Source organism: Oncorhynchus keta, unplaced genomic scaffold (assembly GCF_023373465.1).
Source record: "Oncorhynchus keta strain PuntledgeMale-10-30-2019 unplaced genomic scaffold, Oket_V2 Un_contig_6782_pilon_pilon, whole genome shotgun sequence".
NCBI classification, from domain to species: Eukaryota; Metazoa; Chordata; class Actinopteri; order Salmoniformes; family Salmonidae; genus Oncorhynchus; species Oncorhynchus keta.
This window is the reverse complement of record NW_026289059.1, coordinates 27,620-40,000: the sequence shown is the minus strand read 5'-3', so window position 1 is coordinate 40,000 and position 12,381 is coordinate 27,620. Positions and strand designations below refer to the sequence as shown.

General features: G+C 45.9%; 1 protein-coding gene across 1 annotated transcript in view; it reads left to right on the top strand.

Moving 5' to 3' along the window:
- Positions 1 to 12,381, top strand: part of jarid2a (jumonji, AT rich interactive domain 2a) — a 57,975-nt gene that overhangs the window by 37,104 nt on the left and 8,490 nt on the right. Inside the window, exon 2 of the mRNA XM_052511414.1 lies at positions 9,480 to 9,609. Coding sequence (XP_052367374.1) covers positions 9,480 to 9,609 — 130 coding nt within the window. The remainder of the gene's footprint in view (positions 1 to 9,479; positions 9,610 to 12,381) is intronic.

The following is a 12,381-nucleotide window of genomic DNA, read 5'->3' as shown; positions in this document are numbered from 1 at the left end:
ACCCTGCAATTCCATATATATAGTGCACTACATTTGACCAGAGCCCTATGGCACTATATAGGGAATAGGGTGTAATTTGGGAAAATCCTTTCACATCTGTCTCTGCATGAAACTACATTACAGTGTCTGTGTGTGACGGTGGATTCTGACTGAGCGGTGTGTTTGCTGTGGCCTCACACTGTGTGGACTGGAAAGATCCAGCTCTGTTAAGGCTGGTGAAATTAGGCCAGGTTTGTCATTCTGGCTCAGCAGCAGCACCCTTAACTCTTCAGCTGCCACAGGAACATGTGCAGATACACTGAGCCAAAAGAAACTGGCACAGGGTCGGGGCTCAATCTCATTCCGTTAACCCAGGAAAGGGAATTTACATCAAATACATTCAATTCACACATTTTGTGACAATTATTAGTAATTTTCAGTTCACAAATTGCATTTGGATCATATATTGACAGGAAGGAATCGACCCCAAAACTAATCTGGAGTAGAGAGTAGAAAGACGAGGATTGGACTCACTATGGTCCTTACAACATGGTCTTCACAGTTCCCTATTCATCATGTATCAGTCAGGACCTACAATGTAGAGTGGTGGCTGAGTGGTAGCTAACACTCTGTCTGTGCCCTTGGGCAAGGCATTTAACCCTAATTGCTCCTGTAATTCTCTCTGGATAAGAACGTCTGCTACATGTAAAATGTAGCCCCCTATAATTTACAATCTGTCTAAATAAATCTTGAAAATACATTTAAAGAAAATAAAGATGAACAGTCTCTGCTTCGGCTCAGGGGCGAAGGACTGTCTGTCTGTCTGTCTGTCTGTCTGTCTGTCTGTCTGTCTGTCTGTCTGTCTGTCTGTCTGTCTGTCTGTCTGTCTGTATTTGATGATTAAGATCTTCTAACCCACAGAGAGAGAGAGAGAGAGAGAGAGAGAGTATAATATGACATTTGTAATGTCTTTATTGTTTTGAAACTTCTGTATGTGTAATGTTTACTGTTAATTTTTATTGTTTATTTCACTTTTGTATATTATCTACCTCACTTGCTTTGGCAATGTTAACACATGCCAATAAAGCCCCTTGAATTGAATTGAATTGAATTGAGAGAAAGAAAATAGAGAGAGGGGAAAGAAAGAGAGAGAGAGAGAGAGAGAAAGAGAGAGGGAGAGAAAAGAGAGAGGGAGGAAAGGAGAGAGGGGGAAAAGAGAGAGGGAGAAAGAGAGAGAAAGAGGGAGAAAGAGAGAGAAAGAGGGAGAAAGAAAGAGAGAGAAAGAGGGAGAAAGAGAGAGAGTGAGGGAGAAAGAGAGAGAAAGAGGGAGAAAGAGAGAGAAAGAGGGAGAAAGAGGGAGAAAGAGAGAGAGGGAGAGAAAAGAGAGAGGGAGGAAAAGAGAGAGGGGGAAAAGAAAGAGGGAGAAAGAGAGAGAAAGAGAGAGAAAGAGAGAGAGAGGGAGAAAGAGAGAGAGGGAGGGAGAAAGAGAAAGAAAAGAGAGAGAGAAAGAGGAGAAAGAGAGAGGGGGAGAAAGAGAAGAAAGAGGGAGAAAGAGGAGAGGGAGAAAGAGAGAGAGAGAGGGAGAAAGAGAGCGAGAGAGAGGAGAAAGAGAGAGAAAAGAGAGAGAGAGAGAAAGAGAGAGAGAGAGAAAAGAGAGAGGGAGAAAGAGAGAGAGAGGGAGAAGAGAGAGAGAAAGAGAAAGAAAGAGAAAAAGAGAGAGAGAAAGAGAGAGAAAGAGGGAGAAAGAGAGAGAGAAAGAGAGAGAGAAAGAGAGAGAGAGAGAAGAGAGAAAGAGAGAGAGAGAGAGAGAGAGAGAGGGAGAGAGAGAAAGAGAGAAAGAGAGAGACAGAGAGTCTGAGCAGCACGTTTAGCACTTTGACTTCAGTCTCTGGGGGACTGTCAGTCTCCTGACTTCTTGAGTCCCAAATGGCACCCTCTATTTCCTTTTTAGTGCACTGTTGTTTAAAAGTAATGCACTAAATAAGGAACAGGGGGCCATTGGCGATGCAGCCTCTGTCTAGTCAGTGTTGTTGAAGAGTGTTGAACAGCCTGAAATGCAGGACTGTTTCCCTCCATGATATCTGCCAGATAACTAGCTGGTATGTCAGACAGTATCCCACATCTGTCAAACCCTGAAAAGCATGACACGTAAAACTACTGGATCGTCCACGGCTGAGCAATCCGTACAAGGGTGCGTCCCAAATGGCACCCTACGTCCCAAATGGCACCCTATTCCCTATATAGTGCACTACTTTTGCTCAGGGTCTATACAGTACACAAGGAATAGGGTGCCAGTTGGAACGCAGACTTTTCAGTGGGCTTCTCAAGGGGTGATTCAGGGGTGATGGTTATTTATAGCTGTGTGGCGTTTCATGAGATCAAGTGCAAAGTGTTGATAAATAAAACAGGCTGTGGGTTAGTTAGGTCCTCCCTGAAGGAGTTGATGTGGTTCAGTGTACATGCCTGGGTGAACTGAAGGATGCTCTGGGACAGAAACACAAACCTACACAATGATAGAAATGTAAGGATCACAGGACTTGACGTCTCACTCTTCTAAGAGTGATTTGGGAGAAACAACGCATCATGTATCCCATTTAGCAGACGCTAAAACACACATCTGCTCTCTCGTTGACCCCACTGCTGAAACCCTCATTCACGCCTGGACTACTGCAATGCCATTCTCTACAGACACTACAAACTCTACAAACACTGGACAGACTTCAACATATTCAACATTCAGCTGCACAAGGACCACATCACCCCCACCCTCATCAAACTCCACTGGATCCCAGTTCAACACAGGATCCCAGTTCAACACAGGACTGCTCATACCTAGAAAATGCTCAATGGACTGGCGCCCACATACCTTACTGACCTGCTGCACCCCTACATTCAACCTGTTCAGTGTACTGCTCTGACACTAGCCTCCTCACCATCCCATCACCAGGCTCCCTCCATGGGAGACCAGGCCACTAGCCTCCTCACCATCCTACCACCAGGCTCCTCTCCATGGGACACCAGGCCACCGGCCTCCTCACCATCCCACCACCAGGCTCCTCTCCATGGGACACCAGGCCACCGGCCTCCTCACCATCCCACCACCAGGCTCCTCTCCATGGGACACCAGGCCACTAGCCTCCTCACCATCCCACCACCAGGCTCCTCTCCATGGGACACCAGGCCACTAGCCTCCTCACCATCCTACCACCAGGCTCCTCTCCATGGGACACCAGGCCACTAGCCTCCTCACCATCCCACCACCAGGCTCCTCTCCATGGGACACCAGGCCACTAGCCTCCTCACCATCCCATCACCAGGCTCCCCTCCATGGGACACCAGGCCACTAGCCTCCTCACCATCCCACCACCAGGCTCCTCTCCATGGGAGACCAGGCCACTAGCCTCCTCACCATCCCACCACCAGGCTCCTCTCCATGGGAGACCAGGCCACTAGCCTCCTCACCATCCCACCACCAGGCTCCTCTCCATGGGACACCAGGCCACTGGCCTCCTCTCCCACCACCAGGCTCCCCTCCATGGGAGACCAGGCCACTGGCCTCCTCACCATCCCACCACCAGGCTCCTCTCCATGGGAGACCAGGCCACTAGCCTCCTCACCATCCCACCACCAGGCTCCTCTCCATGGGAGACCAGGCCACTGGCCTCCTCACCATCCCATCACCAGGCTCCTCTCCATGGGAGACCAGGCCACTAGCCTCCTCACCATCCCACCACCAGGCTCCTCTCCATGGGACACCAGGCCACCGGCCTCCTCACCATCCCACCACCAGGCTCCTCTCCATGGGAGACCAGGCCACCGGCCTCCTCACCATCCCATCACCAGGCTCCTCTCCATGGGACACCAGGCCACTAGCCTCCTCACCATCCCACCACCAGGCTCCTCTCCATGGGAGACCAGGCCATTAGTCTGTCATCATGTTTAGTGTTCTCCCTGGTTAGTCATTTTTCTTGTGTATTTTTCTTCTGAAAGATAGTAAGTTGGTTAGGTGGGCATATAACGAGAACGTCTAGTAAACCAAAGGTTGCGAGTTGGAATCTCATCATGGCCAACTTTAGCATTTTAGCTAAATAGCAACTATTTACCCATTTTTTAAAAAACTATTTTGCAACTACTTAACATGTTAGCTAACCCTTTCCCTAACCCTAACCCTTTTATCTAAACCTTCCCCTAACCTTAACCCTTTAAACTAACTCCTAAGCTTAACCTTAACCCTAACCCCGAGCCTAGAAAACGTTAGCCACCTAGCTAGAATTCGTAACATACCATACATTTAGAAAATTTGGACCATTGTACATTTCCCAAATTCGTAACATTCAGTATCATACGAGTATGTAATGGACATGCACAAATGAATACACACCATACGAAACTTAAGGTATCATACTAAATGGAGTGTCTCTGATTTACGTACAGAATAATACAAAATGCTTTGAGACCAGGTTGAGATCACATGACTTCTACACCTGCATTGCTTGCTGTTTGGGGTTTTAGGCTGGGTTTCTGTACAGCACTTTGAGATATCAGCTGATGTACGAAGGGCTATATAAATAAATTTGATTTGATTTGATGTCTCACTCTTGTAAGAGCGCTTTGGGAGAAAACAATGTATAATGTATCCCATTTAGCAGACGCTAAAACACACGTCTACACAGCACTGTACAGTCGTGGCCAAAAGTTTTGAGAATGACACAAATATTAATTTTCACAAGTCTACTGGCTCAGTTTGTATGATGGCAATTTGCAAATACTCCAGAATGTTATGAAGAGTGATCAGATTAATTGCAATTAATTGCAAAGTCCCTCTTTGCCATGCAAATGAACTTAATCCCCCAGAAACATTTCCACTGCATTTCAGCCCTGCCACAAAAGGACCAGCTGACATCATGTCAGTGATTCTCTCATTAAAACAGGTGTGAGTGTTGACGAGGACAAGGCTGGAGATCACTCTGCCATGCTGATTGAGTTCGAATAACAGACTGGAAGCTTCAAAAGGAGGGTGGTGGTTGGAATCATTGTTCTTCCTCTGTCAGCCGTGGTTACAAAAAGGGCTTCACAGGCAAGGATATTGCTGCCAGTAAGATTGCACCTAAATCAACCATTTATCGGATCATCAAGAACATCAAGGAGAGCGGTTCAATTGTTGTGAAGAAGACTTCAGGGTGACCAAGAAAGTGCCAGGACCGTCTCCTAAAGTTGATTCAGCTGCGTGATCGGGGCACCACCAGTACAGAGCTTGCTCAGGAATGGCAGCAGGCAGGTGTGAGTGCAGCTGCACGCACAGTGAGGCGAAGACTTTTGGAGGATGGCCTGGTGTCAAGAAGGGCAGCAAAGAAGCCACTTCTCTCCAGGAAAAACATCAGGGACAGACTGATATTCTGCAAAAGGTACAGGGATTGGACTACTGAGGACTGGGGTAAAGTCATTTTCTCAGATGAATCCCCTTTCCGATTGTTTGGGGCATTCGGAAAAAAGCTTGTCCGGAGAAGACAAGGTGAGCGCTACCATCAGTCCTGTGTCATGCCAACAGTATAGCATCCTGAGACCATTCATGTGTGGGGTTGCTTCTCAGCCAAGGGAGTGGGCTCACTTACAATTTTGCCTAAGAACAAAGCCATGAATAAAGAATGGTACCAACACATCCTCCGAGAGCAACTTCTCCCAACCATCGAGGAACAGTTTGGTGGTGAACAATGCCTTTTCCAACATGATGGAGCCCCTTGCCAGAAGGAAAAAGTGATAACTAAGTGGCTCGGGAACAAAACATTGATATTTTGGGTCCATGGCCAGGAAACTCCCCAGACCTTAATCCCATTGAGAACTTGTGGTCAATCCTCAAGGGGCGGGTGGACAAACATAGACCCACAAATTCTGACAAACGTCAAGCATTGATTATGCAAGAATGGGCTACCATCAGTCAGGATGTGGCCCAGAAGTTAATTGACAGCATACCAGGGTGGATTGCAGAGGTCTTGAAAAAGAAGGGTCAACTGCAAATATTGAACACCCAGAATTGTCAATAAAAGCCTTTGACACTTATGCAATGCTTGTAATTATACTTCAGTATTCCATAGTAACATCTGACAACAACATCTAAAGACACTGAAGCAAACTTCGTGGAAATAAATGTTTGTGTCATTCTCAAAACTTTTGGCCACGACTGTACATGTGAAGATTGCATTGTGTTTTTTATGCAATCTGATCGCTCTTATAAGAGAAAATCCTGAGGAAACTCCTGGTAATGGTCCTGTAAGCCACTCATTTCTGTTGTGACATTCAGTAGGCTGCTATTGTCACTGTGTTGGGAAGGACTTGACCTATTGGCTAAAGGCCAGATGCCATTTTATTAGCTGTGTGTGTGCGTGTGTGTGTGCGTGTGTGTGTGTGTGTGTGTGTGTGTGTGTGTGTGTGTGTGTGTGTGTGTGTGTGTGTGTGTGTGTGTGTGTGTGTGTGTGTGTGTGTGTGTGTGTGTGTGTGTGTGTGTGTGTGTGTGTGTGTGTGTGACTCCTTCACTGCAGCAGCACTGCTACAGTAAACGTGAAAGGAATTTTTAGACACAGTGCTATGTGGGATTTTCCCTGTGAGTGTGTGCATCCGTGTTTGGTGTGAGTGCATGTGTGTGTGTGCCGCGTCTGTCCGTGTGTGTGTGTGTATGCGACTGCGTGTGTGTACGTCTGTTTGTGTGTGTCTGCGTGCATGTCGGTGTTTGTGTGTGTGTGTGTGTGTGTGTGTGTGTGTGTGTGTGTGTGACTGCGTGTGTGTGTGTGTGTACGTCTGTTTGTGTGTGTGTGCGTGCATGTCTGTGTGTGTGTGTGTGTGTGTGTGTGTGTGTGTGTGTGTGTGTGTGTGTGTGTGTGTGTGTGTGTGTGTGTGTGTGTGTGTGTGTGTGTGTGTGTGTGTAGAGATGTGGGTCATGTGTAACAGGAAGAGGGGGGATCCACACAGGAACAGCTTCTGGGGGAGGAATGTAATGCTGTTCAAACACTGTACGTCCCAAATGGCAGTCAGAGAACTCTGTTGTCCCTGGGCAACAGTCTTATATAGGGAATAGGCTGCGATTTGGGATACGACCACTACAGTTCACCGACAGGCAGTGTGTGCTATAATAACACACAGAGAGCTCTGTTGTCCCTGGGCAACAGTCTTATATAGGGAATAGGGTGCGATTTGGGATACGACCCACTACAGTTCACCGACAGGCAGTGGGTGCTGTAATAACACAATTCAGCCTGTTGGAAACCCTCTCTGACACGTACCCTGCGGCTAACTCTCTAACGGATGATTTCAAGTTCGACAGCATTTTCATATCAAGTGTTTGTAATGACTCTCTCTCTGTACATGTTATACAGTATAGCCTGGCTGGCCTTGACTGGTGCATAGACAGACTTACTACTGTGGTGAAGGGGCTTGAGTCTCAAGACCGACACACTGCTGAAGGACACATTAGTCTATATGATTCATGCATTACTGTACATGTGGCTCTGGGTTCATTTCCACTTGGTCAGTACCTAGATGAAAGTTGACTAGTTGAGAGAAAAACCACGTTCAGTTTGGTTCCTGGTTTTCCCGTTGAACTGCTATGTCCAGTCTCTTTGATTTGATGTGTCATAGACATTTCAGCCAGGTGCTCTCCAGCTGAACAAATACTATTTCAAACTGTGTCTGTCCGAGTCTGTACATCCCAAATGGCACCCTATTCCCTACATAGTGCACTACTTTTTGACCAGAGCCCTGGGTGTGGTTTGGGACGCAGGCTGAGAGATGAAAGCCTGTGATTTATAGAACAAACACCCAGAAGTGAGACGAGGGATACGACATCCCAAATGGCACCCTATTACCATTTAAGTGCACTACTTTTGACCAGAGCCTTATGGGTCAGTAGTGGCCCTATATAGGGAACAGGGTGCCATTTTGGACGTAGACCAGCTCTGTAGTCACACACAGGGAGGCTGCCCGACTGCCTGCTATACATCTCACCCAAGGTATTGCTTCAATGCTTTGTTCCTGAAAAGCTCTCTGGGTAATTTCCACATGTAAGGTCCGAAGGGAGGAGATGTGTGGAGCAAGGTTGTGTTCCAAATAGTAGCCTATTCCCTACATAGTGCACTACTTTTGACCAAGGTCCAAAGAGATTTGGTTTAAAAAAAAAAAAGTAGCGCACTATATAGGGAATAGGCTGACGTTTGGGACGCACCCCAACAACCGAAAGGGACTTACTGTGTAGGACAGGCTCAGCTCAAGGTGACAGGTATTGGTATTTTATTAGGATCAGCATTTAGCTGTTGAGAAAGCAGCAGATACTCTTCCTGGGGTCCAACACAGAACATGAAACATGACATCATATAGAACATTAACAGACAACAGCTCAACGACAGAACTACATACATTTAAAATGTCACGTATCAGTAGATACACACAGAATATCTATAATAATATAGGAGATATATATATATAGGATATAGAAACCAGGTTTGCTGTTTATTTGAGCAACATGAGATGGAACAGATGCTATCATTTTTTTAAACCTTTATTTAACGAGGCAAGTCAGTTAAGAACAAATTCTTATTTTCAATGACAGCCTGGGAACAGTGGGTTAACTGCCTGTTCAGGGGCAGAACGACAGATTTGTACCTTGTCAGCTCAGGGGTTTGAACTTGCAACCTTCCGGTTACTAGTCCAACGCTCTAACCACTAGGCTACCCTGCCGCCCCATGGCTCTATATAATATTGTTCGCTTTCTTGAACTTGTTATGGATTTGGGGACTGAAACGTGTGTGTCAGTGCAAGTTGTATAAGTTGACTATACAAACAATTAGTCATTTTCAACACATTAATGTTTATTAGAAAAAATAAGAATTGATGCATTCAGTCTCTCCTCAACTCTTAACCAAGACAGACTGAATGCATAGTATGGATATTATTCCTCGGATTACAGTGTAGAGACGTGCCGCTCTGTTCTGGAGCTGCAGCTTAACGACGTCTTTCCCAGCAGCACTGGACCACGCGAATGGACAATAATCAACATGAGACTAAACTAGAGCCTGCAGGACTTGCTTTGAAAGGAACAAATGAAACCATTATATTATATGACGTTGTTGGCTCTTACCTGGCCCAGCTGCTGTGTGTTTGTGCATGTTTGTGCGTGTGTGTGTTTGTGCATGTTTGTGCATGTTTGTGCGTGTGTGTTTGTGTGTGTGTGTGTGTGTGTGTGAGTTTTTCACATCTCACTGTCAGAAGACATCAGTTCCATTCACTGAAGGAAAAAGATTTCAGCCCAATATGTCGCCCTATTCCCTATATAGTGCACTACCTTTGACCAGGGCCTATGGGGATAAGTAGTGCACTATATAAGAAATAGGGTGCCAGTTTGGGACAAATACCAGTTGTGAAAACAGTTCTGATGTTCTTCCCTCTCTGAGACCGTGGTGTTTGCTACAATAAGCGGACATCGCTAACCCTGCCTGTCCCCTGTCCTTTCTCAGGACGACAGTGACGGAATCCCGTGGTTAGAGGAACGAGAGGTGAGGAAGGTGCTCTACCTTTCTCTGAAGGAGTTTAAGAACACCCAGAGGAACAAGGTGACAGATGGCCTCGGCACAGGAAACATCAACGGTGAGTCTCTCGCCTGTAGCTGTTATTGTCACAATGGCTACATCCCAAATGGCACCCTATTCCCTATGTAGTGCACTACTTTTGACCAGAGCCCTATGGGGACCCTATTCCCTATGTAGTGCACTACTTTTGACCAGGGCCCTATGGGGACCCTATTCCCTATGTAGTGCACTACTTTTGACCAGAGCCCTATGGGAGAATAGGGTTCCGTTTGGGAGGAAGCCATTGTCAGTGGGCCTTCAACAATAGCCTGCATTGCCTTAGAAATGACAATTGTGTGGACCGTTTCTCTTTCTCCCACATCCACAGCATACGAGTTACTAAATGGTTCTCCAGCACAGTTAGTTTCTTTAGTCTCATCAAACCAGCCCGAACACGTGAGATCAAATTCTGTTTCACTTAACGAAACGTGAGCGCAGTGTTTAGTCTGGTTTCATGAGGATAGAATTTCTGACAATAAGAAGTGAGAAAGAATAGGTTCATTTTGGTATTCACGAATACCATGTTATACCTCCTTGTGAAATAGCCTCCTGTTCATACAGTACAATATTATAATTTTCCAACCTGGTTAAAGAGTATTCTGAGCAGGCAGGAGAAAGGCCTGTTTTATGCGAAATGATTCAGCCTTTCGAACCAACGCATTCGGAGTCAGACAGACTCAAACCCTATTCCCCATTATGTAGTGCACTACTTTTGACCACGGCCTGTAGAGAGAGTCCTGGTTCACTAATAAAAGGCACAGGGTGCCGTTTGGAATGCTCACCTAGACACAAACTAACAGTTTTTATTTATTTTACCTTTATTTAACTTGGCAAGTCAGTTAAGAACAAATTCTTATTTTCAATGACGGCCTAGGAACAGTGGGTTACCTGCCTTTTCAGGGGCAGAACGACAGATTTGTAACTTGTCAGCTCAGGGGTTTGCAACCTTCCGTTTCCTAGTCCAATGCTCTAACCACTAGGCTACCCTGCCGCCCCAAACAGTATGAAAAGCATGGTGCTATTCAGACAGGCTCTAAAGATCAGAAAAACTCATCTGGGAATAACACAGTGAACAAGTACACAAGTAGATGCTTCCATTCTGGCTTCTCTTCTCTACAGTAACACGTCTTCTCTACAGTAACACGTCTTCTCTACAGTAACACGTCTTCTCTACAGTAACACGTCTTCTCTACAGTAACACGTCTTCTCTACAGTAACACGTCTTCTCTACAGCAACACGTCTTCTCTACAGTAACACGTCTTCTCTACAGTAATACGTCTTCTCTACGGTAACACGTCTTCTCTACGGTAACACGTCTTCTCTGCAGTAACACGTCTTCTCTACAGTAACACGTCTTCTCTACAGTAACACGTCTTCTCTGCAGTAACACGTCTTCTCTACAGTAACACGTCTTCTCTACAGTAACACGTCTTCTCTACAGTAACACGTCTTCTCTACAGTAACACGTCTTCTCTACAGTAACACGTCTTCTCTACAGTAACACGTCTTCTCTACAGTAACAAGTGTTCTCTGCAGTAACAGGTCTTCTCTACAGTAACACGTCTTCTCTACAGTAACACGTCTTCTCTACAGTAACAAGTGTTCTCTACAGTAACACGTCTTCTCTACAGTAACACGTCTTCTCTGCAGTAACACGTCTTCTCTGGAAAACACGTCTTCTCTGCAGTAACACGTCTTCTCTGCAGTAACACGTCTTCTCTGGAAAACACGTCTTCTCTGCAGTAACACGTCTTCTCTACAGTAACACGTCTTCTCTGCAGTAACACGTCTTCTCTGCAGTAACACGTCTTCTCTACAGTAACACGTCTTCTCTGCAGTAACACGTCTTCTCTGGAAAACACGTCTTCTCTGCAGTAACACGTCTTCTCTGCAGTAACACGTCTTCTCTGGAAAACACGTCTTCTCTGCAGTAACAAGTGTTCTCTGCAGTAACACGTCTTCTCTACAGTAACACGTCTTCTCTACAGTAACACGTCTTCTCTACAGTAACATGTCTTCTCTGGCTGTTTACCCACACTGACACGTTGGGAGGGGAATTCCTCTTTTCCCTGTATGCATCCCACATGGCACCCTTTTCCCTATTTAGGCCATTTTCCCTAGGGGCCCTGGTACAAAGTAGTTCCACTATGTAGGGTATAGTGTGCCATTTGGGATGCATGCCTCTTTTTCTCTTTGTTCACTTTCTGTTTAGACTCTCTTGTGATGTTTGTTACTGATTGGCATTTGAGTCAGGATATGGAAGTGCTGTGCTCAGCCTCTCCACGGTGCCACTCCAGGCCACTTCTGAACCTCAGCAGGAATCTCCCTATGCTTGGAGGAGGCTATTATTATCTCTTGGTTTAACGTGTTTCTCTGCACTTTAACACTGCTAGGAGACAACGCATGGCATTCCTGCACAGAAAATATCCTATTTTCACACCAATATCTAAAATATATATTTTTTTGAATTCTCAAAAAGTGCAAATGTTTCAGATGAATTCTCAAGGCAGATTAGATTAGATTAGACTAGATTAGATTAGGATTCTATATAAATCACTTCCTCCTTTTCCCTCTTTCCTATGTGCACTATTCATGTTCACTCATCCACCAGTCCTCTTCTCCACCCAGTACGGTCAGAAGAGGACTGGCCACCCCTCAGAGCCTGGTTCCTCTCTAGGTTTCTAATCTCTACCCGGCACAGCCAGAAGAGGACTGGCCACCCCTCAGAGCCTGGTTCCTCTCTAGGTTTCTAATCTCTACCCGGCACAGCCAGAAGAGGACTGGCCACCC